At 38.8% G+C, this 28000-nt stretch overlaps 2 protein-coding genes across 2 annotated transcripts; one reads left to right on the top strand and one right to left on the bottom strand.

Moving 5' to 3' along the window:
* Nucleotides 1-1133: 1133 nt before the first annotated feature.
* Nucleotides 1134-22714, bottom strand: LOC134223324 (translationally-controlled tumor protein homolog). Its single transcript, XM_062702476.1, has 3 exons — nt 22560-22714; nt 21407-21662; nt 1134-2153 (listed from the first exon to the last, which is right to left on the bottom strand). Exons 1-3 carry the CDS (start codon nt 22585-22587, stop codon nt 1922-1924), a joined length of 516 nt encoding a protein of 171 aa, XP_062558460.1. The 5' UTR covers nt 22588-22714; the 3' UTR covers nt 1134-1921.
* A 437-nt stretch (nt 22715-23151) lies between these two features.
* LOC134223323 (dolichyldiphosphatase 1-like) lies at nt 23152-24718 on the top strand. Its single transcript, XM_062702475.1, has 4 exons — nt 23152-23494; nt 23571-23671; nt 23750-23928; nt 24047-24718. Exons 1-4 carry the CDS (start codon nt 23383-23385, stop codon nt 24405-24407), a joined length of 753 nt encoding a protein of 250 aa, XP_062558459.1. The 5' UTR covers nt 23152-23382; the 3' UTR covers nt 24408-24718.
* Nucleotides 24719-28000: the final 3282 nt, after the last annotated feature.

Below are 28000 nucleotides of genomic sequence, written 5' to 3'. Positions count from 1 at the left end.
AACACGGACATGAGACATAATACAGGCCTTTTCCAAACTTTTCATATTATTTAGTTCACTTTTGTTAAAATGAACTAAATAAAATTCTTGAGAAATGCCCCTCTGGGAAGTACCAGAGTGGGATTTCTTTTTCATCTTTATTACTTGGACTGGTAAAAATCCAAGTAATTGAGAAATTTCAATTTTAATCTCATCCAGTGATTTGTCATCACTGGGGAGACCTTTCAAGACGACTTTGAACAATCGCTCAGTTTTGTCGTCGTATGTCGTAAGTTAAATACTGAAGAAGACGTTTGCGATCGTCAAAGGATCCCGGCAAAACGCGGCAGTCACCCTTCCTAGCAATCTGAAATGAAACATTGATCCCCTGAAGGTTACTCAAAATTTCATTCCGAAAGCCAGAAAACTCGGCAACAGATACCACAATTGGCGGAATCCTTTGTTTCTTCGCATGAATCGAATCACCTGGGCTAAAGGTAGATTCGATTTGCTCAATTTCATCATTAATCAAATCGAACTGATTGCTCAGTTCGATAGGAGAAGAAATAATCAACGTTAGATTCAAAAGGAATGTCTGAAGTCTCCAGCTTCCTTTTATTTTTCCGCGCTTGGGCAGGACGGTCTTAAAACCTTGTTTTTTGAAGGAAGTGGAGAATTCAGAGACTCCCTTTTCCTCTTGTTTTTATTTATGCTCATTGCTGAGCGTGGAGACGTGACCTTCAAAGAGATTTTTTCCCAGAACGGTGTCCCTGCAGGATTACCACCGCTTGTCGGAATTTTACTTCCGCAAACGGGTTCAACGTAAAACGAAGGCACGGGTCCTTGCAAAGATCGTAACGGGATCAGTGGGTACAAATAGCGCTGAGAAGCACTGTTGAAATTAAAATAGCTTCGGGTAGTATTAAAAACTTCCTTCCACAAAGAGAGAAAGAACCGCACAGCACGAAAGCACGATGCGGTCTGAGCATATGCACAGTGAAGATATCAATGTACTTACCTAGTTGTTGAAATATGCAAAAATTCGGACTAGAAAACATGATTCCGCGAAATCCACGGTAAGTCACGAGATCTGCACCATTTGTGGCGACCCTGGATTTCATTTCTTCAAAGTTTAGAGAAAGAAATAAACCGTATTTTAGCATGCCCGAACCAGAGATATCGTTTGTTCAAGGCTATTGTATATTTGACATCCTTTTCCGATTGATTCACCATTGATTGGCTCTTATTGTGTAAACCTGACAAGATTCGACAAGAAAGGACTAAACTTCCTCTTTCTGCCTCCTACCATTCTCCGGTCACTGCTATCTGAACATAATATAGAAGACGGATGATTGTTTTCCTGCACTGAGTAAAATTAACCTATATGCCGCTTCCTCATCGAGTATTGATTGTACAGAAATGTGCATTCCTAGGTTTCCTGATTTGATCCTATTTAGTTAATTACTGAGAGATGTTGAATTCTTGAATACACTTTGTAGAAAGCAAAAGAAAAACTATCATCGAACTGTGGCGATTTGGATAATTTAAGTCTTGTTACTCTATTGGAATTTATGTACAATCGGATCGAAACGATTTCAACGCAAAATCAAGATCTTCTAATTTCGCGATTCATGATAGTTCTTTGTGTCCTACTTGAAAGCATTGAAAGCCGTTACAAACAAAAATCTAAATTTTGATATGTGATAAATAAATATAAAAATGTTATTAATTCGAAGAAAAAAATAGGAATTTCGTTTTATAAAATAAAGAAGAGAATTGGCTCCGCCCGAGACGTCCTAGTTTTTAGTTTGAGAGGATTTCTTCGATGCCATCTGCGTTCTTCTTTTCCTACCTCTGTCGTGCCGTCATCGAATTCGAAACAGTAGTTACGCGGTCTAGCTATACATACAACTGTATTACAACACACACATTTTCTTAGTCTCTAGAACTTCTCCTCCTCCAGGCCTTGCTTGAAGCAAAGCAGGACCGGGACGCTCTCGCCATCGATGTCACGGTACTCGAGCATGGCAATCATTCCAGCGCAGTCCATCGACTCACCGGTGAAGAACTGCAGATCCTTGAAGCGTCCCAGTAGGTCCTTCATCACGCTGTTGATGTTGGTCTTGAAAACCTCCACTTCGCTGGGGTTGGTTTCCTCCAATCGGACCAGCAGTCTGTTTGAAAGCAAGTAGAAGAAAAAAGATATTTTTTAGTTTTTTTACTTTTGCCGAGGATTGAATGGTTTGCCATTTGACCACAACGAATTTAGAAGAGGCTTAAGGACCACGTTATCCGAGCGGCTACAAATTGCTAAGGGTGGCTAGGTTTGATATCCGGTCTAGGAGCATTTATGAACATAAAACTATAAGAGTAACAGGTGGCAACTAAAAAATTGGAAAGAAAAGAATGGCTTGGAAAAAAAGAAGTACAGTTCAATCTGATATATGTTATACAAAGAGTTGTCCTTAGTCTTCAAACGTTGGCTAATGCATATGGTCCGTGGTTCGCCGTGCGGTGCAGCTTAGTCTTGCTGGTATGACATGACCGCTGTACTGCCGCGATTCGCATAAGAGTCCCATGTCGATTTTCAACGATTTTAATTTTCTTCCAGAAATAAGCTTAAAATGACTTCATCTTAAAGAAAAACTGATAAAATAATAGGCTTTGTTCTAGAAATTCGAAAATCTAAATCCACTTGTGTTGTCCCATCGTGCTATTTATTCGCATAACAGTCACATTCCAGATTTTGATTCACTTTTGCACAAAAAATGAATATTATTATGGCCCATTTAATAGTTCCATAGCAATGTATACAGATATAGAATATTATGCCAAATTTTCAGAAAGATTGAAGGTTTTATCAATTTATTAGAATTTTTTGTATTTCTCCTTGCAAAACGAGTTTGAAAAATGCAATGCCATATTACTAAAGTTGAAGAAAACTGACATGGGACGCTTATGCGAACAGGGACAGTGTACGGATCTGCAATTTCTATTTCCAGATTTCTGCTTCGATCCTGCTTATGAGTTGCTTCGTGCCTTTGGCCTTACAATCACTTTGTATACAATGGAGCTAAGTAGACCAAATAATTATGTGAAATAATGCTATGACAGTTTTCAAACATTTCAACGCTTAAAATGTTTGACCGTCTACTTTTCCCATGATCTTTGTTTGCTTGAAAAAAATACAATGCGCGCCGCAGTACTTCTTATTTTGGCGGCATGTTGTAAGCAATATTTGAATGAAATTGTGTGTGCGTCAATTCTAAGGATTCATTCACATAAAGTCATATTTCTGTAAAAGCATTATTATTCTGATAGAAAAGTATTGAAGTCATTGGCGTAAGTACCTCCGATGCCTAGAGGGGGCTATACTGCCGTGAATCGCATATTTGTCCCATATGAATAGGAAACCCAGCAAAGATGGGACAAATATGCGATTCACGGCAGTATAGCCCCTTTATATTTTTTCTCGAAATTGACCCTCTTTTTGAAAATTCTCGAGCATTTTAACATCTTATCAAGTTATCAGCGGTAATGTGACAAACAGTGGTGCAATTTATCAACAATGCCTGCTGAGTGTGATTCTTTTGTTTTGTATTTTTCTCTGCTCCTCTTTGCCTATGACCGTGCCTTTCAGTCAGAACGACAAAGCAGGAGCAGCTTAGCAAACTCGGTTGGCTAACAGCGGGCTGAAGCTGATGATCATTCGGCACAAATTTCCTGTCATTGTCTTTCAAGTGATAGTATTCCCCCATGCCGTCGCATTCACACAGCAGTGAGTGAACTGAATAGACTGTCACTGCGGGCTGCGTGTGCAATGAGAAGAGAGGTCTTTTGTTTCATTCATTCATTTATTTAGTCTACATCTAAACAGATAACACTGAATCAACAATTTGACGCCACAATGCACGGTTCGAGGCCGCATCTCTCCATCCTCGGATACGCCCCACGCTCGCCAAGTCGTTCTGCACCTGGTCTGCCCATCTCGCTCGCTGCGCTCCACGCCGTCTCGTACCTGCCGGATCGGAAGCGAACACCGTCTTTGGGGCCATCCAGAAACCACGTGGTCATATTTTTGAATATTTTCAACCCCCCCTCCCCCCATGTGGCTTATCGTGGTCTTTTGGCAGACCCCCCCTCCCCCCCCTTTGACCACGTGGTTTTTTTTTCAAGCACAAATATTAAAAAAAACCTTATGTAACTAAAACACATGTCACGGGATGCCGGGCAAATTAAAGTTACATATGCACAGCACATGTTTCGAAATGGACAAATTGATATGAAATTTACGAAAAAGAATCCACGTGTCTTGGAGGGACTCAAACCTTCAACCTCCTACTTCGTCCGAGTCCCTCTAAGACACGTGGATTCTTTTTCGCAAATTTAATATCAATTTGTCCATTTCGAAACATGTGCTGTGCATATGAACAGCCAAGATATTTAACAAAAAAATGGTTTTCGTATGGCCGAGTTGCCGAATAATATGCAATTAATTGTAAAACACATGGTTAATCCGATCAATTTTGAAGATGGACAATTTCAACTGATTCAAAATCAAACTAAACCCAGCTTGGAAATTATAAATTTTCATGAATTCGAAATTTTTGATGATGTTATCATGTTGTAATGTGTATCAGGTATTAGGATATCTAGAACTTGCACACCTTCGATGCATCAGGAGGATACAAAAAAATATGGACTCGCGAATATGTTAACATTTCGAGAAAAATTTGTAATTGTTTAAAAATTTTCCAAAATATCCCTATATTTTTTATTTTTATTTAAATTTCTTTATTATTAATTTTTTTTAAATAATTATAAAGTTCATCACTGAATATCCCTATAGATTCCTAAGAGTATTTGGGACCTTCCATAGCTCTGGAGGTACTGGAAATTCTTAAGATATTCACCTCAGCGAAGCATCTGAACTCAAATCTTACAACAAAAAGTTTATCAGAGAATCACAAATTTAATATGTAATCTTAGAGATGCAAATAAAACCTCCTACTGTTGTTTCTTTTGAGTAGCATTCCTGTAGAAATTCCAGTACTACGGAGGTGAGCCAGTCAAGGGCTGAAAGCCTCCTTAATAAAGATACAAAAAAAATCCTGTATTGTTTTCAGAATCATCAAATTAGTTTACCTTCCAATATTAATAGGTTTTTCTCAGGACATACAAGTTTTATTCAGAATCTCAAAACTCTCTTCATTATGCAAAGATTCTATGATTCTAATCAGAACCGTAACACAATATCCTTTATATTCCTTTGGCTGAATTTTTATAGTTTTGGCTTAAAATGCAAGTTTTTATTTTAAATCTACAGTCTTTAATAGTTTTGGGTTCCTTTTGGTATTCTAGAATTTATTTTTATATTTTGGTATTTAACCCTTCTAGGACGATGTAAAAAGGATTTAACGTACATATTTAGGGTTTTCCACTCGATCTTTCCAAAACAAGTATAGAAAGAACTGAAAAGTCGTATTTTTTCGGGTGTCATAGGCCAAACCGCTCTGAGGTACATATCCTCGAAAGTATCAAAAATTATTTCAAGAAACAAAACGTCCTAAGCTGAGAATATAACTACAAATATCTATGTAATCAATTATTATTTTGGAATTCGGATCATTCGATTTATCCAATTAACCAACTACTGGCCTAGCTCTCTTTTGTGATTTTATAGACAATCTAAAACGCTGGGCATATATGACCCATCCGTCCTGAAAGGGTTGAGATTTGTTATAGAATTGAGATTTGTTATGGGATTGGAGTGTTTTTTTTTCTGGAACACTGTCACTTTTTTCATATCGCAGGAATCTCCTTAGTTCTAATATCCTTTCATGAATTTAAAAAGTATTTTATTTAGAATTTCATGTTGATTTTCCAAATGCAAGCTTTTCTATGTCATAACCTTTTTCATACGCGCTACTAGAATTTTGTGCATTTTGAACATTTAGGTGCATTTTTAAATTTTTCGATCAATTATCTAATTATTCAATATCATAAAAACTAGGCTTCTTAAGCCCACATTATTGCCTACATTTATTGCTTGGATTAGTTTTACATTCCAAGATCTTCTGAATTTTCAAGAATAATTTTTCTGGAGTTGCAAGGGAAACCCTTCGGAATATTGACAAGAGATTCTTCGGAGTCTCTACGTAAAAAAAATTAGAATTTCAACGACATTTTTTCCGAAATTCTGTGGAAGAGTTCCGAAAAATGTTCGGTAGAAATTTTGAAGAACTAGAAGAATCCGTAGAAAGATCCGAAATGCATGTTTACGATGAAAATTCCAATAAACATCATATTCCGAAGAATTTCCAGTATAAATTAGAAAAAAAAATCCAGCTTACTTTTTTTACAGAATCTCTAAAGATTTTTTTTTCAAAATCCTGGGCAACTTTAGTGAATCTTCAAAGGAAATTCTTCTAAATATCCAATGGAATTTTTTTTCGTTTTCCAAAAGAAATTCTTAGAAATTTTCAGCAGTTTTTTTCCAAAAGAAATTATTCGGAATATGCCAAAATATTTCCGATGGACATTCCTAAGATTTTCCAGTAGAAAATCGAAAAAAGTTCATCTGAAACACCAATAATGAATTTTCCGAAGAAATTCCGATATTTTTACAAGTGGAAATAACGAAATAATGGCACTTTTGTAGTACTTGTAAAGGTTGTACTTTTGAAGCATTTCCAGTAGAAATTCCTTAAAAAATTAAATCAAAATTTTAAAGATTTTCTGATGCAGATTCTGAAATTTCTAAATCATTTCCTGTGCATCTTTGCATGGTAAAGATTTAAAGCAATGTTTAGCTGAACCTACAAAGAAATCAAAATGACTTCCCGAAGAAGAATGAATTCCCGAAGAAATTTTGGAAGAATTTATGGTGCAAATTCAAAAAACATGAACCTTGAGACTTCTAAAGATTTATTCTTGGAAAATCCAAAGAATTTTATGAAGATAATCCATAGACTCTTCTGTGGTAATTCTAAATAATGCCTCGAATAAAAAAATACTTGGAAAATTTCAAAAAATGTGATAGAATTCACAAAGAGCGTTAAAAAGTATTCCAAAAAATTTTAATTTAAAAATTCCAAATTTAAAAAAAAATCCAAAAACAAAAAATCAACGGAAATATTCAAGTGTTTCATGTGGCATTGGCTGTTTAATATCTCTTGGAAATTTAGAAGCCTTCTTCTCCACATTCCAACTGGAAGTTGGTCTACTTTTCAACTTAGTATATTCTATTAGCATTTCCTCAGTTATAAAATGAAAGCTTTTATATGCCAGCCATTGCACGATTATATATCTTGTGAAGCAAGTACGATGGATACACTATACCTAGGGTGACGAGAATGTTTACCACCCGAATACATCCTAGACAGGAACGAGAATCGAACTCGTCGTCTCCGGATTGGCAATCCTACGCCTTTGCTTGCAAGGCTTAATGGTCGGGGCTCAGCCAAATCACACCAAGCGCCAATGAAAAATTATCAATTTTTTTTTCAAAAGTTTTCGTGTAACAGATTCATTCAATCACAAATCACATCAGACATTGAAGAATTGTTTAAACTCATTCTGAATACCAGCACTTTATCAGGTTTGTATGAAGTAATGTCAAAGTTTTTACAGGAGATTTCTTTACTGGATTTTTCCTGGAAATCTACAAGATATTCTTTTGAAGTTTTTTCTTAAGATTTTTTCTAGAGTTATTGTAAAAACATGAACATTTTTCTAAATTGTAGCTGCAGTCCGCTGATGCAAAAGTATCGGCGGCGTGATGCAAAAAACCATCTGCGGCGGAATTTTTTAGGAATATATTTTCCATTTTTCCTTTCCAAATTTTTATTTTTGTGGAAATTGAGACTGAATCGCAGAGTTGAGAAGACGCTACGTGGGCATTGGTCCCAAGATGCGCTTTGCGTTGATTGATTAAATCATTAAATTTTAATGATTTGTATTTTTAAACCGCTATTGTTATTCACCAAAAGTTTTTCGTGTAAAAAAAACCACGTGGTTCGAGAGCAACACCCCCCCCCCCCCCATGTGGCTTATCGTGGTCATTTTCCAAACCCCCCCCTCCCCCCATATATGACCACGTGGTTTCTGGACGGCCCCTTTGCAGGGTTGCTGTCCGGCATTCTTGCAACATGTCCTGCCCATCGTACCCTTCCGGCTTTAGCTACCTTCTGGATACATACTGGGTTCGCCGTAGAGTTGGGCGAGCTCATGGTTCATTCTTCGCCGCCACACACCGTCTTCTTGCACACCGCCAAAGATGGTCCTAAGCACCCGTCTCTCGAATACTCCGAGTGCTTGCAAGTCCTCCTCGAGCATTGTCCATGTTTCATGTCCGTAGAGGACTACCGGTCTTATTAACGTCTTGTACATGACACATTTGGTGCGGTGGCGAATCTTTTTCGACCGCAGTTTCTTCTGGAGCCCGTAGTAGGCCCGACTTCCACAGATGATGCGCCTTCGTATTTCACGACTAACATTGTTGTCAGCCGTTAGCAAGGATCCGAGGTAGACGAATTCCTCGACTACCTCGAAGGTATCCCCGTCTATCGTAACACTGCTTCCCAGGCGGGCCCTGTCGCGCTCGGTTCCGCCCACAAGCATGTACTTTGTCTTTGACGCATTCACCACCAGTCCAACTTTTGTTGCTTCACGTTTCAGGCGGGTGTACAGTTCTGCCACCTTTGCAAATGTTCGGCCGACAATGTCCATGTCATCCGCGAAACAAATAAATTGACTGGATCTGTTGAAAATCGTACCTCGGCTGTTACACCCGGCTCTCCGCATGACACCTTCTAGCGCAATGTTGAACAACAGGCACGAAAGTCCATCACCTTGTCTTAGTCCCCGGCGCGATTCGAACGAACTGGAGTGTTCGCCCGAAATTTTCACATAGTTTTGCACTCCATCCACCGTTGCTTTGATCAGCCTGGTAAGCTTCCCAGGGAGCTGTTCTCGTTCTTAATTTTCATAGCTCTACGCGGTCTATACTGTCGTATGCCGCCTTGAAATCAACGAACAGATGGTGCGTTGGGACCTGGTATTCACGGCATTTTTGAAGGATTTGCCGTACAGTAAAGATCTGGTCCGTTGTCGAGCGGCCGTCAACGAAGCCGGCTTGATAACTTCCCACGAACTCGTTCACTAATGGTGACAGACGACGGAAGATGATCTGGGATATCACTTTGTAGGCGGCATTAAGGATGGTGATCGCTCGAAAGTTCTCACACTCCAGTTTGTCGCCTTTCTTGTAGATGGGACATATAACCCCTTCCTTCCACTCCTCCGGTAGCTGTTCGGTTTCCCAGATTCTGACTATCAGTTTATGCAGGCAAGTGGCCAGCTTTTCCGGGCCCATCTTGATGAGCTCAGCTCCAATACCATCCTTACCAGCTGCTTTATTGGTCTTTAGCTGTTGAATGGCATCCTTAACTTCCCTCAAGGTGGGGGCTGGTTGGCTTCCATCGTCCGCTGAACTGACGTAGTCATCTCCTCCGCTGCCTTGACTTTCACTGCCTGTACTCTCAGCGCCATTCAGATGTTCCTCGTAGTGCTGCTTCCACCTTTCGATCACCACACGTTCGTCCGTCAAGATGCTCCATCCTTATCCCGGCACATTTCGGCTCGCGGCACGAAGCCTTTGCGGGATGCGTTGAGCTTCTGATAGAACTTGCGTGTATCTTGAGAACGGCACAGCTGTTCCATCTCCTCGCACTCCGCTTCTTCCAGGCGGCGTTTCTTCTCCTGAAAAAGGCGGGTCTGCTGTCTCCGCTTCCGTCTATAACGTTCCACGTTCTGCCGGGTACCTTGCTGCAGCGCGACCGCCCGCGCTGCGTCCTTCTCCTCCAGAATCTGTCTGCACTCTTCGTCGAACCAATCGTTCCGTCGACTTCGACCCATATACCCGACGTTGTTCTCCGCTGCGTCGTTAATGGCTGCTTTGACTGTATTCCAGCAGTCCTCAAGAGGGGCCCCATCGAGCTCACCCTCTTCCGGCAACGCTGCCTCGAGATGCTGCGCGTATGCAGTGGCGACATCAGGTTGCTTCAGTCGCTCTAGGTCGTACCGCGGCGGTCGTCGGTACCGAACATTGTTGATGACGGATAGTTTTGGGCGCAGTTTAACCATCACCAGATAGTGGTCAGAGTCGATGTTAGCGCCACGATATGTCCTGACGTCGATAATGTCGGAGAAGTGCCGTCCATCAATCAGAACGTGGTCGATTTGTGATTCTGTCTGCAGTGGTGATCTCCAGGTGTACCGATACGGGAGGTCTTTTGTTTACTTTATCTTTGATTGTTGCTGCTAACCATTTTCAGTTTTCACTGCTAGGAAGTGAGTGTGAAGAGGCAATGGTATCAATATCCAACAAATTTCAGTCACTGAGATTGAGAATTCGCACCACTGGTGACAAATGCAGTCCAACCACCTAAGGCAATTGCGGATCCATCACACTCATTATTATTCTCTTTTCTCAAGCACGGATCCATCACACTCATATTATTCTCTTTTCTCAAGCACGTGCACGTGTGCACGTGTGAGCAACAACTCACAGTCTATGTTTAATTGCGCTCGACTAGCGTCAGGCAGTGGATATATTTGCATACTTCATAAATATTCTATCTATCTTAAATAAAAAAATAGTGCAACTTTCCATGGATTCCGCCGAGAATCTTCCAAGAATTCTGATGAGAATCCTTTAGTGATCCTGACTGGAATGTTCCAGGGACTCCGACGGGAATCTCTAGATATTTCGACATAAATCCTTCAAGAATACCGATGGGAGCCTCCAGGGATCATGAAGGGAATCCACCAGAGATTTCGGAGGGAATGTTTCAGGAATTCCAACGGAAAAATTTCAAGGATTCCGACGAGAATGTACCAGGGATCCTTCACCCTCCAGGAATTTTGACGGGAAAATTTTAAGGAATTTAGAGGGGAATATTCCAAGGATTTCGTCGAAAACCCTCCAGGAATTCCAGTATGATGGTTCCAGGTATTTCATGAGCAATGTTCCAGGGATGAAGACACATATCGTCGAAGGACTTCGAAGCAAATCGTCGAGCGACTCCGAATTAATCCTTCAGTTATTTCGAAAAGAATCCTCCAGCGATCCCGAAGGGAATCCTCCAAGGATGTTGAAGCAAATCGTTGAGGGATTCCGATGCAAATCATCAAAGGATTTCGAAGCAAATCGTCGAATGGTTTAAAAAAAAATACGTTAAGGGACTCTGAACAAAATCTATGAGAAATTCTGAAGCAAACCGTCGATGTATTCCGAAACGAAACGTCGAATGATTCTGAAGCAATTCTTCGCGGGATTCCGAAACTAATCGTCAGCCGGATTCCTTATCGTCTAGAGATTCCAACGCAGATCATTTGCAAAACATCGAGAGACTCCGAATTAAATCTTCAAAGTATTACGAAGCAAATCGCCGAAGGATTCTGATTTGTCAGGGAATTCCTAAACCAATCTTAAAACGAATCTGGAGATATTCCGGAGCAAATCAACGAGAGGTTCTAAAGCAAATCCTCCACGGATTTTAAAGGGTATTTTTCACAGATTCCCAAGGGTATTGCTTAACAATACTGGAAAGAATCCAGTAGGAATTCTTCTGGATTACGATTGAAATACTTCGATGAATCCGAAAAGAATTCTTTAGAGATTGAAGTGAGAATTCTTCTCGGATTCTGATGAGAATCCATCTCGGATGCTGATGGGAATCTTTCTCAGAATTCAGAAACAAGCAAATTTTTCTTCCATTCGTTCCATTAAGTATGATAGAGTGATTATGAGAGATAACTCTTTAGTCTTCAAACTTTTTTGATAATTCATTATGCTATATGTTGAAAACTGATATCACTGCTAACTAACTTATCAAATCCTAGGGGGGCTAATTTATTTCTAGGGAGGGCTAAGCCCCCCCCCCTAGCCCCCCCTTATTTACGCCAATGATTGAAGTCATTCCAATTTTTTATTAGTTACTACCCGTTATTATCGTGTTAGCCTCATAATATACGAATGCAAAAAAAAGTTAACTTGGCCTAGAAACCTCCTAGTTTATTAACTGCGGAAGTGGACAATGAACACTGAGCTGCGAGGCTGTAATGTCCCAGTGGGGGAGGATGTAATGCCAACAAAGAGAAAAATTCAGAATTTTCAACATATTTCCTGGACTCGCAGAACCCTGTCGGAATCCCAGAATCCCAAATAGTTTAATGCAATATTTTAGTTCAAATCTAAAGGGCATGTTAGCTATATATCAGTATGTTTGATCCGCTTGGATTCATGATTTCTTTCGAGTCCAATACATTTTTTTCCTGTTCGGGTGTGCCACTGCGAAAAATTATTAGATCTATTGTAGCGTTACCCGTATCCTTAGTGTTTAAGTGCATGTCGAATTACTCCAGTGCTATTGAGAAGCAATGCAGTATCGGTTTCGATACAGTTGTTGTTTTGTTTTCTCGAGACCATCATGGCAAGGTCCCGCTATTTAGACCCTTCATAGAGAACAATTCCATTGAAGGCGCGCCCCTTATCAATCCTTTCTTGAGAAAACAGAACAGTAATACTGTTTTTGGCCATGCATCTAGAATATCACCAGTGAAACAATGAAAACTCGGGATTTAGCTCTGTTTACAAGACCATTTCAACCAAGAGAATTTGTTCAGTAATAAGAACTTCCGTGTGTTCCTCTCACTACCATTGTTCACCAGTTCAAGAAGAGTTAGTACGTATTTAAACCCCTAACTCGATTTTCCCAGCAGTCAGTTCAGCCTAGGACCGGGTACCGAGGTTTTTTAACTAATTGCTTGAAAAGTTGTTTCCGCTGCATGCAAGGTAACATTAATTATGTTTTATTTCTGAGACTGCTGTTGGTAGCGAGGACTAAATACGATGAATCCTTAATTACCACAACTTATTGCCCTAGCTAGAAAAATGGATTAGGCTAGGGCTCTGTTTGGTAGATCTTACACCGCAACACACTACGTCAAAGTGATCTACCGTGTTACGGGAAGAGTCCAATACATACTTTGTTGTCTTCGTATAGGATGACACATGGACACATCATATCCCGGAAAGCCAAACAGCTTCAGATACAGCTGCATTCAAACTACATATTCAGTTTTACTAAAAGATGTGGACACTGTGGCTTGCATCCTACTGGCCGGGAGTGACAATGGGTCAAATGGGGGCGAGAATGGGTCACTGTTTTAACTACTTAAAATCGTTGAAAAATAGATTAAATTTATCCGAGGGCAAGAAAACTAAAATATAAGAGACCTTTTTGAACGATTTTGTTATCCAATCTCCACATTGTCGATGAGAACGTTGCCCCATTCTCGCCCCCCTAGACCCATTGCCACCCCCGATGACGTCACTACACATTTACTGGGGCAATTCAATCGCTGGAACATCGACAAGTTACATGTTTCAAGCCTAATTTGCGGGGGTCCCGTAGCGTACTTGGCTACACGTTCGCCTTATAAGCGAATGGTCATGGGTTCGATTTCCAGCCCCTCCACCAAACCCTCGTCAGTCGTCGGATGCGCAGCCCATACGGTAGCGCATTGGGAGACGCGCCTCATCGTCACGGCAGCCTGATGACGACTGACAACTTGTTCTTCTCGGAGGCATTCCGGATAAAATGGCAACCGAACAATGCAACGATCATTGGATGCACGACATGGACAAACGGACACATTGGACTCACGATATGATGGACTGGCAACGACTATTATAATGGTAATGGAAATCTAAAAATGCACAGCAGAATACCACAGTAGATCTCGGCACAGTAGCGGTTAAGTAACACAGAGTGTCTGAACAAATAAATAAAGGATTACAAAAATAAGCCTCATTTGAGTGTTTACAGTTTGAAATGTATTAAATCTGCTATACTGCCGTGAATCGCATATCTGTCCCATATGAATAGTAAATATGGGACAGATAGATTCACGGCAGTATATTTGCCGTTAAATTATCCCAAATACATGCAAAAGTGCAATGGTTGTTACGTCAACTTGGTATGTAATCATGGGCAGCATAGTATCTGGTTCATAATACTGCCTAGAAGTTATCTATCCAGTTGAATCTTTTGTTTGAGAAACTGCATCTATTCATTTTACACAATTTCGAGAAAACAAGAAAAAACTGGGTTTGAACAAATTGGCACTGAATGTTTTGGTTTCTTCGATACAGATAAATAGTGTTTGGTAAAACTCAACACCTTGGGGTACTTTTAGTGCGAATACTGTAAGCAGTACTCCATAATGGCTTTTCAAATTGTGATGTGCTGCACATATGGAGTTTCTAAAACAAACGAAAAAAAAAATCATACATTCCTGAACAAACTTTTTTTCGTGTTTTTTGCCAGAATACGTATTTTTGGACGAGGATACAGAATATATAAAAATCTCATTTTGGCCAAAAATGTTACATACCGTGGAAGCACCATATTTGACGCAGGTCCAAACTTGACGCACTCTCAAATCAAATGATGCAGAAAACCTGTTTTCGCCAAAAATATATCAACGAATCAAGCTAGATGGCTTTATTTGCTCTTCTTCTTTGCATATATGGCATAAACAGCATATTATTGATGAAGCATCAACGTACCCGAATAAAATATATGGAAGTCATACTTCTAATGCGTCAATTTTTTTCTTTCTTAGCCACAATGCTAAGGGTCGAATGATCATTTTTTCACGCAAAATAACTTTTGTGAGAATCTTTTACCCATACCTACAAACAGCTGAGCATTATGAGTAAGCTTTACCTTTTACGTTGAACATTGCAACATTCGAACGCATTTTTTCAACCCAAAATGTTCTGCGTCAAATTTAGCTCACAATGCATTGTTATGTTCCTAATTAATCTTATCATACGAATAGACAAGGCAGTGCTAATAAACCTCAATAATAGTCTGAGGAAAAGCAATATGTATTCATTAAATTTTAACTAACTCTCAACTACTTTAAATATTAGTCAACATTGGATCATTCCACTATGTGTCCAGCCCATGATAGTATGCCTTATGCTGCCTTCGATTTTGATGCGTTTATTTGATGCGTTTCTTACAGGTATTTGGTAATTATGCTCTTTTTATATGCTAGTTTTAGAATTCTTGCGAGCAAACAATATTTTATAATAAATTAGTATCATATAATTCAATTTACTTTCTTTGCACGAAATTCCAACAAACCAAAACAATGAACACATTTTTAATTTGTTACTCTGTCGATTTCCTGTCGTTACTAGTCGTACAACCCTGAATATGAAGTCAAACAAAAATATGGCTGCCTTTATCATATAAGCTTCAGTTTATGTTAATAGTTTATTGAACAAATGTATATAGATGGGCAGCTCATATTTTTTTAGATATATCTGCCGGTCACGTAATACTTGCAGATTGGTAGCTTCAATGTGGTTCTAAAAGCGTTCATATACAAGTTGCGTTTTCAGATTAGACAGAAGCTGTACGCTTCTCAGTTGAGACAGAAGCTATACAAACTTCTCAGTTTATAGATTCAAAATTGCAGATTACCAAAGAAAGTTATGTTTTTATTACAAATACAACAGACCATGGTAGGCTGGTTATGTAATGAAATGTAAAAGTTAATCCTCCGGTAACACATGATTCTTACACCTAAATGAGAAGCATTTTGAATGATGTGCAGGGTTCATGAAACTAACAAAGCACTTACATGTTACAGAGCATATAACTTGCAGAAAAACTGAACAAAAAAAAATACCTCTTTGTATAATTAATTAACTTGTTATTTTATATCGTACCAAGTTCTATTGCACTGTCTTTATATAAAGGCTGATTGAGTTTTAACATAGTTTTAAAGTGCGTCAAATTAGGAACAACTTTGCGTCAAATAAGGAACATAGTAAAATTAGTGCGTCAAGTTGTGCACCTCAAGTACTACATAAAAACTGATTGAAAAACTAAGAAATAAACTTATATTTCGAAGTTTCATTATTTCTACATATTCTATAATAGTAGTAAGCTCGTTATGCAGAATATTAAGCGAATCCACATTGGAATTATTTTTTAAATAATGATTCTTTTTAAAATTTTCTTAACTGCGTCAAATATGGTGCCTCCACGGTACCTATTCAGTTTCTCAAACAAACGGTTTAGTTTTCCGCGAGCGGTAATGGCCGCCAGCTTGCCTGTGGGCTAGTCTCTGATTTGACGTTTGTGGAGGTCAACTGCACCCTCCGTTCGAACTATTTGGATCAATATAGTAAATAAGAAGGTTAAATCCATTTTATCAGCACATTTTTATTTACCATATTGGTCAGAATGCTCGGAACCGGAACTACATAATTGAGGACCTTAGCCGGAAATTTGCGCTCCCACTCGCTCCGCCTCGTTGATGCTTGGCAAAACTTACATCAAGATCTAAGTGTAAAGGGAGCACGAATTTAGCTAAAATTACAGCTTTTTCGAATCCTTTCGCTGAAATTAACCACTGACTGCCATGAACACTACCGACTTGGAACCAGTCGCTACGTTTGCGTTACCTTTGCTTACTCTACAATCTTTCTTCATATGACCTTTCCTCCCACAGCCATGGGGGCTGTCCACAAATGACGTAGACTCTTGAAAAAGTCTACGATGGGGAACAGAGGGGAGGTATAAAGAAGTCTTATGTCGTACTTCAACGAAAAATTCGTTGCATTCAATTCAAGCATTTTGGAATATCAAGGAAAAAGTCTTTGGAATTTCCAAAAGACATTTTCGCGGGGACATTTGGACATATAAGCAAAATTCTTCGAAATTCCCTTGGTAAATTCTAGTATTAATGAAGCCCCGGATCCCCCAACGCAGTCGAGTCGTTGCTACCAGCGTTCATCAGACTTCCTGCGTATTCATTGAATAAGAATTGGAGTCTGCCCAATTTCTGTGATCGGCAATGGACAACATTTCTCGCATTTCTCCACACCCATAGCTGTTCGTCCACACAGAAAATAAAGAACATAAAAAAAAGTTTAAAGAACTCAACTTTGAGTACGAAGTTTTAATTTTTAACTCAATATTAGGTAGTTTTCTCAGTCCCTCTCATGAATGATATTATGTATAAACAAAGAGAGCTGCATCGACCCAACGTGTGCTGTTCCGTGGAATAACAGGGTGTCGACTCAAATTTGAGAATAAAATTCCCTGACTTTCCATGACTTTCCAGACCATTCCTCGAAAAATTCCAGGTATGAAAAATGTTTTTTTCATTTTCTAAAAGCGTATGAAAATCTCTGCATGTGTGAATCCTTGAAGTCCATATGAGTTCCTGAGCTACTGGAAGTCTTATCACTTCTAGAAATAGAACATTAAGGATTTGTAGAATATCGTAGGTAATTCTGGTAATTCGCAAAGAACTCTTAAAAGATTTTTAAAATTCACATCGTTCCAAAATTGGCCATCATCCACCATTGGGAGTCGCAATAGAAATCCAAGAGTAAAGATGGACTTCTTGAAATCGTTGAAGTTTTCAGTATCTTTCTGGATATTTGTGTGAAATCTTGTATCTTTTGACACAACACTTGAACAATTATGGAAGCTTCTAGAAATCCTTCTTATTCTGTTAAAAAATCTTATAGATCGAGAAACCTCCACGGCTCTCAAGTATACTTACGGAGTAAGAATTCTTATTTTTTCTATGGACTTCTAAAATAGTTACGGACTGCATGCTATCTTCCAGATAATCAAGAATCTATGCTAACCACTGCAATACTTTATATAATTTGGCATTAAATAAATAAAAAGCAATGGTCCCATGGAAAAATATCCAAAAAATAGGTCGTGTTTGTGAAGAAGTGGCATAACTAGTCTCAAATGCTAAGGGGAGCTACACCTACTCCATCGATCAAATGATTTTCAGTTGTTTTTCAAAAATGATATTGGAGTTCCATTATTGTTTTATTTATAGGAGGTTCAACTACCTACTATCAACTAGATGTGAGACAACTGCAACAAGCAATGAAACTTAATAAGGAACATCTAATAATAGCGTTTTTTTGAAAAACTCGTGGAAATATGTTTGAAGATTCCTTGGTGTATTTTTTATATGAAACCCTTCACGAAGACATTCAATTTAAATTTGAGTATATACCATACATACAATCTACCAAGTTTTAAGAGCGGAGCTTTTGAAAAAATCTACTGAACATCCATCGCGGTTCTCCAGGATAAAACCTATCGAGACCAGTGTTGGGAAATGTACATTAAAACACTTTGATTTTGCGAATGTTTATCTTTTTTTCAGTCAAATTTCTTGCGCCAAACAAGCCGAAACAGTTTGCCAAAAAAAAAATGTACGCGACATCGTGACATTTATTTTTGCGATGAAGCAAACTGTTTGCTTGCTGCTACGTTAGAGTCGTGCCGGCGCAATTACGAATTACTACTGCTGGCCGTGTGCATCTTCATCGTAACTAGGGAGAAGATGAATGTCAGCAGGGGACAACCGACTTGGCGACACCATCATAGGGTAAAATGCCCAATAGTGGACCCCCTAGTAGCGGAATTTTGTTCTTCATGTCAAAAAGAGTAGACATTTTCAACATAATAATTCTGCTTGATATCTAATAACAAGTTCTGCATCTCCTCTTCACGATACATACATAAAACTCTCAAATACGCGGCGTAATTCGTTGAAATTAACATTTTAAAGTCGGACTGAATTCGCCCTATAATAGACCCCCTGGGGGTCCATAATAGGAAATTGCTTCCCTATAGTCGACACTTCATTTGATTTTCATGTTTCGTTTCGAGACGTTCTTCTTCCCTATTGTGGACCCCCCAAAATATTCCTATAATGGACACTCTTGTGTTTATTTTTTATAAAATTGTAAAAAAATCATCTAATTTTACTTTCCATAGCATTTCCAATGCATGTAATCAAATTAAAGGACTGTAAGGTAGGTTCTCCCGATGGAATTTCATAGCAAAATATTTACATTGTTCTGTAATAATGCAAAAATGGCTGGAGGGTCCACTATTGGTTGGGGGTCCACTATTGGACACTTTACCCTAAATACCACAGAGTTGGATATTGAGAAAGGTATTCGTTGAGACATCCAGAGCCTAGCAATATGACCATGTTAAACATTATTCCGTAGCATACGGGAGCAGGGAACGAGTTACAACATTTGACATTTTTAAAATACGATTTTTAATAATTAAAAATTACATTTTTAATGGAAACAAATTTAAGTATATATAGAGTCCATTTGCCATTTGCTTTTTTCGAGACCCTGATCTCGGTTTCATTAAAAACATTAACTCATATATAACATGAATTTTACTGAACCTTAGCTTCCTAAGTTTCAAGTTTCGTAAAATGTGATCCAAAATCTTGAATTTGATGCAGAAATTGCTTTGGAAAACTCTGAAATATTTTCAGAAATTTCAGCGGAAGTTTATTTTCTGTGGAAAACCTTGTGAAAATTTCTAGGATTTTTTTTTGATTGTGCAGAAAATACTTCAATCCTTGTGAAATCTTTCGCCAGGAGTTCAAACGGAAATTCCAACAGAAATCCGATGGCGAATGTCAGCACAAAAGCTTCCGGAAATTCTTTCAAACCATAAATTCAAGGCAGAATATTTTGTAGACATTCCTGCTATCTTTCAGGAATTTCCGCGGAAACTACACGTCAATTACTATAAAAACTTCTCAGCGAATCCCTGAAAAAAAATCTCCGGTAGAAATCTTTGAATTCCGGTAGAAATCTTTGTGAGAATTCCTAAGAAAAACCTTCCGAAAATTATTTCCCAAATTCAAGGCGGAATTTACATATTGTGAATTTACAATTTACGGAATATACAGAAATTACAGTGAAAGTTCCTCTAAGAGAAACAAAGTTAGGAAACTTTTTATAACGAAGGTGGATTTTTCTCTAGATACAGGCAACTTACCCAACTTAGGAAGTAGTGCGCTGGATTCGCCTAAAGATGCGCTAAACAACGCATCAATTAGTTTGACAGATAAAACTTCGGAAGAAAGTTCGGTTCGGAGATCCTGATGTCCGAATTCTGATGTGGTGCTACGCCGACAATATCATGCTGTGTGGTTCGTCGTAGAGGGGTTAATCAATCAGAAACTAAGAAATATCTCGGAATTATGTCAAAATTGACGTGACAAAAAAATGGATATTCAGAAACGATAAAAAATGACAACAAGTGAAGTTCTTACCCTTATAATGCTTGTTAAACGAGTGCTCAAGAGTATAATGCATTCAATAATGGCTTGGAAATATCAAAAAATTGGGTAAGCATAGACTTCAAATGTGGAGTACCTTCTTAACGACATTTTGCTGTCGAGAACAAAACCCTACGCTCCTTGTTCATTAAATTTCCACCCAAAACTAAATCCGCGCGAAGCCTCAACCGTTATGTAAATCCGCATCAAATCCGCAATAATAGCAAAACGGCGTTGCCTAAACGTATGCCCAAGCTTCGCTGTGTGGTCTGTCTGTGTGTCTCTCGATCCCGAAGTCCATGGTTCGAACCCACTCTGCCTTTTATAAGACGGCCTTGGAGCAATTTTTCAAACTTTATATATTTTGCCAACAGATTGATGATAATGGTAGGTACAAAGGATTTTTATTTTGAACTTTTTTTACAAACGGTGGTGCGAAAATAGTGACTTTAGAGACCATTTTCCGAAAAATAGTGACTTTAGTGACTTTTGGATGCAAATAGTGACTTTTTAGTGACTAGGCTCAAAATAGTGACCAAGTCACTAAAAAGTATATATTTTATATTTTTTTATATTATATTTTTGTCCGCGCAATATTACTCAGAAGATAATTGCCGAGGAATTCATACGAATTTTCTTTCCAAATGTAGATTTGATCGCCGGATTGTCATCGATATCCAGCGGTCTGACCATGGATTTGAACCACCCAAGTAACCAAAAGTTCCTTCAAGAGTACGCTTTTCGCATAAGCAGCTCAATGAAGCTGATTAAGCAAAAAACGTCTTCTTAAAGGAACTTTTGGTTACTTGGGCAGATTTTTTTTTTGGGGAACGCTGTCAGAACCAAAGAAATCGGTTGATACTTCACGGAGTTATGGCCATTTGAATTTTGATAAAAATTTGCCTGTCTCGATCATTCTGTACCTGTACCTATATAATAGGAAAAGTATCGGTGAAGATGAAATCGAGGTGGTTGAACGCAGCAGTACACGCAGCTTAAAAAAACGCTACGTGGGCATCGGCCCTAAGAGTTCGCCACTGTACCAAACTGATTATCTACAAACTACTCATTAGACCGGCAGCGCCAATCGAAGTGACTGTCAAAAGGGGTTTCAAAAAACATAGTTCAAATGATTTTTGTCTGAACTACGAGAAAGACTAATAAAAAGATTCCACTCGCCATAGTTTGAAATACTCACTTCTTCATGTAGTCCTTGAGATAGGCGGTAAACTGTTTCTTGTCGCCAAACCCGGTCTCTACCAATCGGTGGTTCAGCACAATATCGACACCGGACTCGGTTGCGGCATCAGTGCCCTCATCGGCTTCCTCGGCGGACGGGTTCGCACCATCAATCTGGATGTCTCCCAAGGTGCGGGAAACAAGCTTTCCGTAGACCTCGTACATGACATTATCGATCAGCTTCATCTTGTAGGTGTCCGAGAACATCTCGTCACCTGGAATGAAAAGTTGTTATCAGGCACGCATTGCTTGTTGAGCGCAGATTACGAGTGTTGTGCGAAATTTGAATATATTTCGTAATTATTAGATAAACTCGACGTAGATTTGTTTTTTTATAACTCGCTTCAAGTTCTACTTCTTTTGAATCTATCAAATAGGAATTCCTATCCAGATCTAAACACATCATTACAGTACTGTACTAATCCATAACAATAAAAAGCTTTTTGAATTTTCTTTCTTCCTTTAATCCTACCTGGGTATATTTCTACCTGGATATAAATACTGTTTTCCTTGAAAATTATTTTTTTCTAAAATGCTTTTCACAGGAGCTGGCTCCAGATTATTTGTAATTACGCCATTAGGAAAAGCTATCTGTAATTTTTGCGACGATAATTTATTAATGAATCATTATACAGGTTATAATTTCACTCAGCTTTTGATAATTGAAGATAATATGAGAAAAATTCTCCAGCAGCTGTTTTGTAGCAGAATAGAAAAAAAGTGAATCATCACAAGCAGCAAAGATCAATGCCCTCAAATATTTTTAGATTTTTCCTCTCCAGCAGTAGAACATTCCTAACCTGCCACATAGCTTTACATTGTTTACAAGGTAGGTACAGAATTTTGATAATTTTTATTCTTTACATCTTTTTTCGCATAAACTTGAATCGCATTTTATCGCAGGTACATAAAAATGCTTTCCACAGAACCACGGTTATGCAGCACTTTTACACGTATTCATCTTCTCCGGGAGACACAACTAAAACTTCACTTTGGGACTAAAATTTACATTCTCATCGCGATTTTCAAAGATCATTTTTCTTCGTCGGTTTTTCGTCGCGAAACTCAATTCCAGCACCAATCAATGCAGCACTTTTCCACCATTTACTTACCGGTGAAAACATCCTTCCAGATTTTCATTGTGAGAAGCTGAAGATAATTTTACGGCCGAAATAATGAAAACTACGATACGTCCACCTGAGGATCTCGCCGGAAAAAGAATGTGTCGACAGTTGGGCAGGGCCGCCAACGTTACGAAAATTAAAATAATCTGCTTTCCGTCATTTTTGACAACTCTGTCACTGCTTTTTGTGCTACCTCTAAATCGATCAACAGCATTGGGCGATTCTTATCATCGATTAAAGAAGGTGTGCGTTCACGAAGCCACACTTGCACTGAAAATGCTAGCTGCTACATAGAATATGGCCGCAGAAAATTTAAGAAAATGATATTTTAATGCGACAACAGCTATTTGTTACCGTTGTAACGTTTCATAGCGATAATTTTTAATTTTTATATTGCTTGAAGATAGTAAATAAATTCTCTGAATGGTCTTTATATTCTAAACAGAGAAAAACGATATAGAGTTCTATTATAGTTGTTTCGCCATTATTTCAGCAAGCACTTGTTTATCATTTTTCTATCGCGCTTCGTCGTTTGCTCGTTTGTCGCTTTATCGATGTCATCATCGTTTTCGCTTTTTCTGTTGTCCTTAAAAAAAGACAACACAAAGCAAGCCAGCAGTGCTGACGACTCGCGAACCAGTCGTGTGCTAAAAGTAGTCCTGGGGACGTGTGAATGTGCTGATTGTCGTTGCCGTCGCGCAGGGAGTAGGTAGCGGAGAAGAAAATTAGAGCAGCAGCCGAATTTCCATCAAGGAGCAAATGTCAAAACAAAAATAAAGGACTAGTAGCAGGGAACGCGAATGAAAACAATATGTCGTCACCGGACATGGAATCGGTTATCCAGCAGCAGGCCCACTATACCGTTGGATACAATCACTCCGACTGGCAGCCAATTACGCTTACCCTCGTCGAATATCCCAAAGGTGAGATCCTTTTCCTTTCTATGGTAATTTAGTCCTATTGTCGGTGGATTGAGCTAACAGTGAATATTTTTCACAGGGGATCTGTTAGGAAAGTTGTTGGCCTGGATTAGCTTAGCACCGTTAGGCATAGGAGCGGGATTCGTAGCGCTGATACTGTTCCGACGGGATTTGCATACCGTGAGTCTGAGAGAGAGGCGTAGAGTGTTAGGATTACGAGTGATGCGAATCTTCCGATATCTGTTGTTTTCGTTTTAGATTGTGTTTTTCATCGGGACACTGTTCAACGAATGTGTGAATATGGCGCTTAAGCACTGGATACAGGAACCGAGACCTATGACACGGTCGCAGATCTGGACCGAATACGGGATGCCTTCTAGTCATTCACAGTTTATGTGCTTTTTCACGCAGTATGTACTGCTGTTTGTTTTGATAAGGTAAGTAGTCAAATGTGAGGCTTTATTCAATGTCGTTTAATCGTCAGGCATCCTTAGGTCAGACGGAAATAGAGCATTTAAAAAAATAATCTAATCAGATGTATTTACTTATTTGTAGACTGCACCACATGAACAACAATAACGCCCGAATGGAGCGGCTGGTACGATTACTGGTTCTATTCGTGTGTTCGGTGGCCACTTGCCTGGTCTGCTATGGCAGGATCTACCTGCAGTATCACTCCCTGAGCCAGGTGATGGTGGGAGCTGTCGTGGGGCTCATCGTCGGCTCGTTGTGGTTCAGCTTGACGCACTGGTTTTTGACGCCCCTCTTCCCGATGGTGGTCTCGTGGAAGGTATCGGAGCTGTTCCTCTTGCGGGACACCACTCTGATTCCGAACATATTGTGGTTCGAGTACACCGTTACGAGACAGGAGGCTCGGGCCCGAGCCCGCAAGCTCGTGAGCATGAAATCTCAGTGACGTTTCTGGTCACCCTGATCCGATGGCTTCGGTGCGTCCCGGCGATACGTTAAATAACAGTGCTTGTAAATTACAAACTGAAACTAAAACCACCATCATCCGAACAGCAGAAACAGCAGCCCATCACGTAGCATCAAGTCGGCGGAAAAGTGGATATTTGTAATATGTAGGTATTGTTTGAATGTGTATATTATCGTATTGATTTCGACAATATTTTTACACAGAACGCCTAGTTTAATTAGATTTATATTTATTCATTTGCTGCTTTCGAAAATTTAATTCAGTTGATATAAAAGTTGACTTTGCACCAACCGTCGTCTTTTCATGGTAAAGTACTATGTTAGTTTGACTTTCTCGTACAAAAAAGTCGTACCGAAAGTCTATTGTGCTAATTCTGCGTTTTGTATGAGTTGAGGCGTTTCGAATGAAGTAACAATGTAGATGCCTCCCATTTAAATTGCACGGTCATCTCACGTGAGACGTGTCTAAATCGATAATTATCGAGCCACCCGAGACGCAGAAAAAGCACTTACCTCTTTTGACTTTCGAAAAACTATTTTTTTGTATAAGGCTTGTGTTATTTGAGTATTTGAATAATTTGGATGATTCTTCAAAACTTAGTTTTAGTTAAACCAAAAATGTTGGTCGATAATTATTTTTTGAGATAAATTCAAATTGTTGATACTGAACAAAGCAGCTTAGGTGACTTTTCAAAATCATTAGACGACATATTGGATAGGAAACTAAAACCCTGTATTCCTACTTATAAAACAGGAAAAAACAATCGTCAACTCCAAGTATGTATAAGGCTCCTCTTAAAGTATGTTTACTTCGAAACCAGTCGTTCATAGATTACATCAGTAGATTTCAAGCGTTTTAGAGAGCAACTCCTATTTTTTACTTGTTTGCAAACAGTCTGAGTGCTAAGAATGTCTAAGCGTGGCAGAGTCAGTGAATTTTCTTCTGCCAAAATAGATCTTTTGCCAATAAGTGGATTGGGGAACGGCATTGGCATGTTTTGTCCTATTATTGTCAGGGATTTTCCTATTTTTTACATTTTTTCGGACAAAATTCAAAAGCAGTGGAACTATGAAACATCTCATTATTCTTCTTTCTGTCATTGCCATTTTATCCCCCACTGGGACAAGGCAGGCTTGCAGTTCGGAGCATGGGTTCCTAAACTGTGAGTCGCGACTCCCAGGTGGGCGGATTATTGATGGGTCGCGGAATACAAATCTTGATTCGCATTTTGTTCTAAAAATCTATACCAATATCTCAGAAATTTTGGATTTTATTGTTGAGGGGGACACCAAGTTCAACATTCATATTTTTACCATTCCCAAATAACAGGGTTTGAATCCAAAAGTGATTTAAAAGTCTCCCACTTATCGTCTTTGTATACATACCTGTAAAATTTGGGGCTCCTCTCAAAGTCCAAATTTCAACTCGTTCGTATGCGAAGGATAAGCTTGCGAGTTTGTTATGGTGGTGGACTGGTCGGAACTCAATCTAAACCGTTGCGTAGCGCTCGAACCAATCAAGATAGTTTCCTATTACTTGACAGTGGAGGCTAACAATGGTTTAGGGTGTTTTTCCTCAAATAAATTATCGTTCGCCAATAATGACACGCCGCAAAGCGGGCAGTCTACAAACCGGGTATCGGTAATAAATTTTTACCCAACTTTTCCTTGTCTTCAGACAAATCAGGCTAGTCTCCTAGTACCTGACAGTGGAAGACGCGGGAAATACCTTTAGAGTCCAATTAATACTTGCACTGTCGAAATGACACGCCGCTCAGCGGGTAGTCTACAATCCAGAGTGCAAGTGTTAAGTAGAGAAGTTCAAGTTTAGACTTAGAAAAATTCTCAGACCAATCAAGCTAGTCACCTAGTACTTGACAGTGGCGAATTTGTTTAAGTTTAAACAGAGAGATATCAGTATATTTACCTGGGATTTTCTTTGAAGAGAAACAACCGACGCGATCGAGGTTCCAAATACAAGTCAAATTCTGTATTCAATGTAAAGGGTATTTATACAATTTTTGGTTGATAATTCTAACTTACATCTATTGAAAAAGAAGATTCCGTCACGTTCTTGAAAAGTTTTATTACCAGCCCTTCTCTGGATTTTCAGAAATCCTTCCATTGGTCCCTATCTTTGAACCTATCAAAATTCTAATCATAGAACTTTCCTACAGAGCCTGGTTCTACGACGATTATCGCATAATTTACGACTTTTCTTTTAGTAATAAAAAAAACGCTTCTACATTGAACGAGACGGATCAATATTCTACATTCCTTTATTGCTGTCCCTTTGTTCGTTCAGTCCCTTTACGCTGCACAATTGCATCCATGCCCTTTCACTCGAACGATCGAGCGATCGTGCACCGTGCGTACGTTTTACGACTTTCTCGCTTATCTATGTTCGCCGCCCTGAACGGTGAACGGTGAAGTTAATGTTACCAAACACCTTCTATGTTTTATAAATTGCTATACAATTTTGTGTAACGTAGTTTGTTTGTTAAAGTTTTACAATTCTATTTTTATGCACTGTTTTTTGTTCGTTTGTTTCGCAATTTTTGATTTTTACATTCGGGTGGCTTATTGCTATCACTTAAAAAGGTCCATTATAAACTTTGTCTAATTTTCTATTGTTTTCAGTTTTTAAAAGTATTTTTTCTCCTAATTTAATATTTATGGGGTTTGCTATTTCTGCTTGTTTAGCTATTCTCCTATGTTTAGATTTGACTAAAAGTTCTTTTGCCTTATTTGCTACATATTGCAATTTAAATTTTAGTTCTGTATAATAATTGTCATAGTTATAAACTGGATCGATTTTTGAGGGGTTCACTAAACGTCGAGGATAATTTACCAAATTACCAAAAACTAATTCGTATGGCGTGAATGTATGTTCAGTGTTGGGAATAGTGTTGTAACAGAAAGTATAGAATTGAAGCCAAGAATCCCAATCATCGAGTTAATGAATTGTCGAAGATATTCATTAAGGCATCGATGATTGCGTTCAAGGGCGCCAACTGTTTGGGGGTGGTAAGCTGAAGAAAAATTGTGGTTAATTGACAGTAGTTGACATATATTATTGAACAGTTCTTTTTTATATTCTGTTCCTAAATCGGTCTTAATTAAAATTGGGCATCCGTATATGAGTATAAAGTGCTCAACAAATGCTTTTGCTTATCAGGTATAGGTATAGCAATAACATACTTTGTGAGATCACATTGTAGTGTTAATGCATATCTATTTCCTTTTTTAGTTTTGGTCATGGGGTCGGTTCCCTCGGCCACTGAAACCGCGGCCACGACTTCTAATACCAATGTGGTGTCCACTTACATGAAAAATTTGTGGTCGAGACGTTGACGGCTCCTGACTTTCGTTTTCTTGCAGTTTTTGAACTGCATCGCTAATTTTTCCGAAAGTTCCTGCTTTCAAAATTAATTTTGATTCAGGATTTTTTATTCCGGTGGCTAGCGCTTCAACACCACGCTTAGTAGCCATTTTTTCGGCAGTATCTGCCGGAATATTTTCGTTAATGTATGCCGATCGTAAATCATCAGCTAGTTTTTCCACTGTCTCGCA

Source organism: Armigeres subalbatus, chromosome 3 (genome assembly GCF_024139115.2).
Source record: "Armigeres subalbatus isolate Guangzhou_Male chromosome 3, GZ_Asu_2, whole genome shotgun sequence".
NCBI lineage: Eukaryota > Metazoa > Arthropoda > Insecta > Diptera > Culicidae > Armigeres > Armigeres subalbatus.
This window is presented reverse-complemented; position numbering and strand designations above follow the sequence as displayed.

Excerpts from the sequence above, each read along its gene's own strand:
- LOC134223324 (XM_062702476.1), bottom strand. The coding sequence starts at position 22,587 with ATGAAAATCTGGAAGGATGTTTTCACCG. Across the intron at positions 21,663-22,559 it reads CTGGAAGGATGTTTTCACCG|GTGACGAGATGTTCTCGGAC; the intron begins GTAAGTAAATGG and ends TTTTCATTCCAG. Across the intron at positions 2,154-21,406 it reads CTCAAGGACTACATGAAGAA|ACTGCTGGTCCGATTGGAGG; the intron begins GTGAGTATTTCA and ends GCTTTCAAACAG.
- LOC134223323 (XM_062702475.1), top strand. The coding sequence starts at position 23,383 with ATGTCGTCACCGGACATGGAATCGGTTATCCAGCAGCAGGCCCACTAT. Across the intron at positions 23,495-23,570 it reads CCTCGTCGAATATCCCAAAG|GGGATCTGTTAGGAAAGTTG; the intron begins GTGAGATCCTTT and ends TATTTTTCACAG. Across the intron at positions 23,672-23,749 it reads TCCGACGGGATTTGCATACC|ATTGTGTTTTTCATCGGGAC; the intron begins GTGAGTCTGAGA and ends TTTTCGTTTTAG.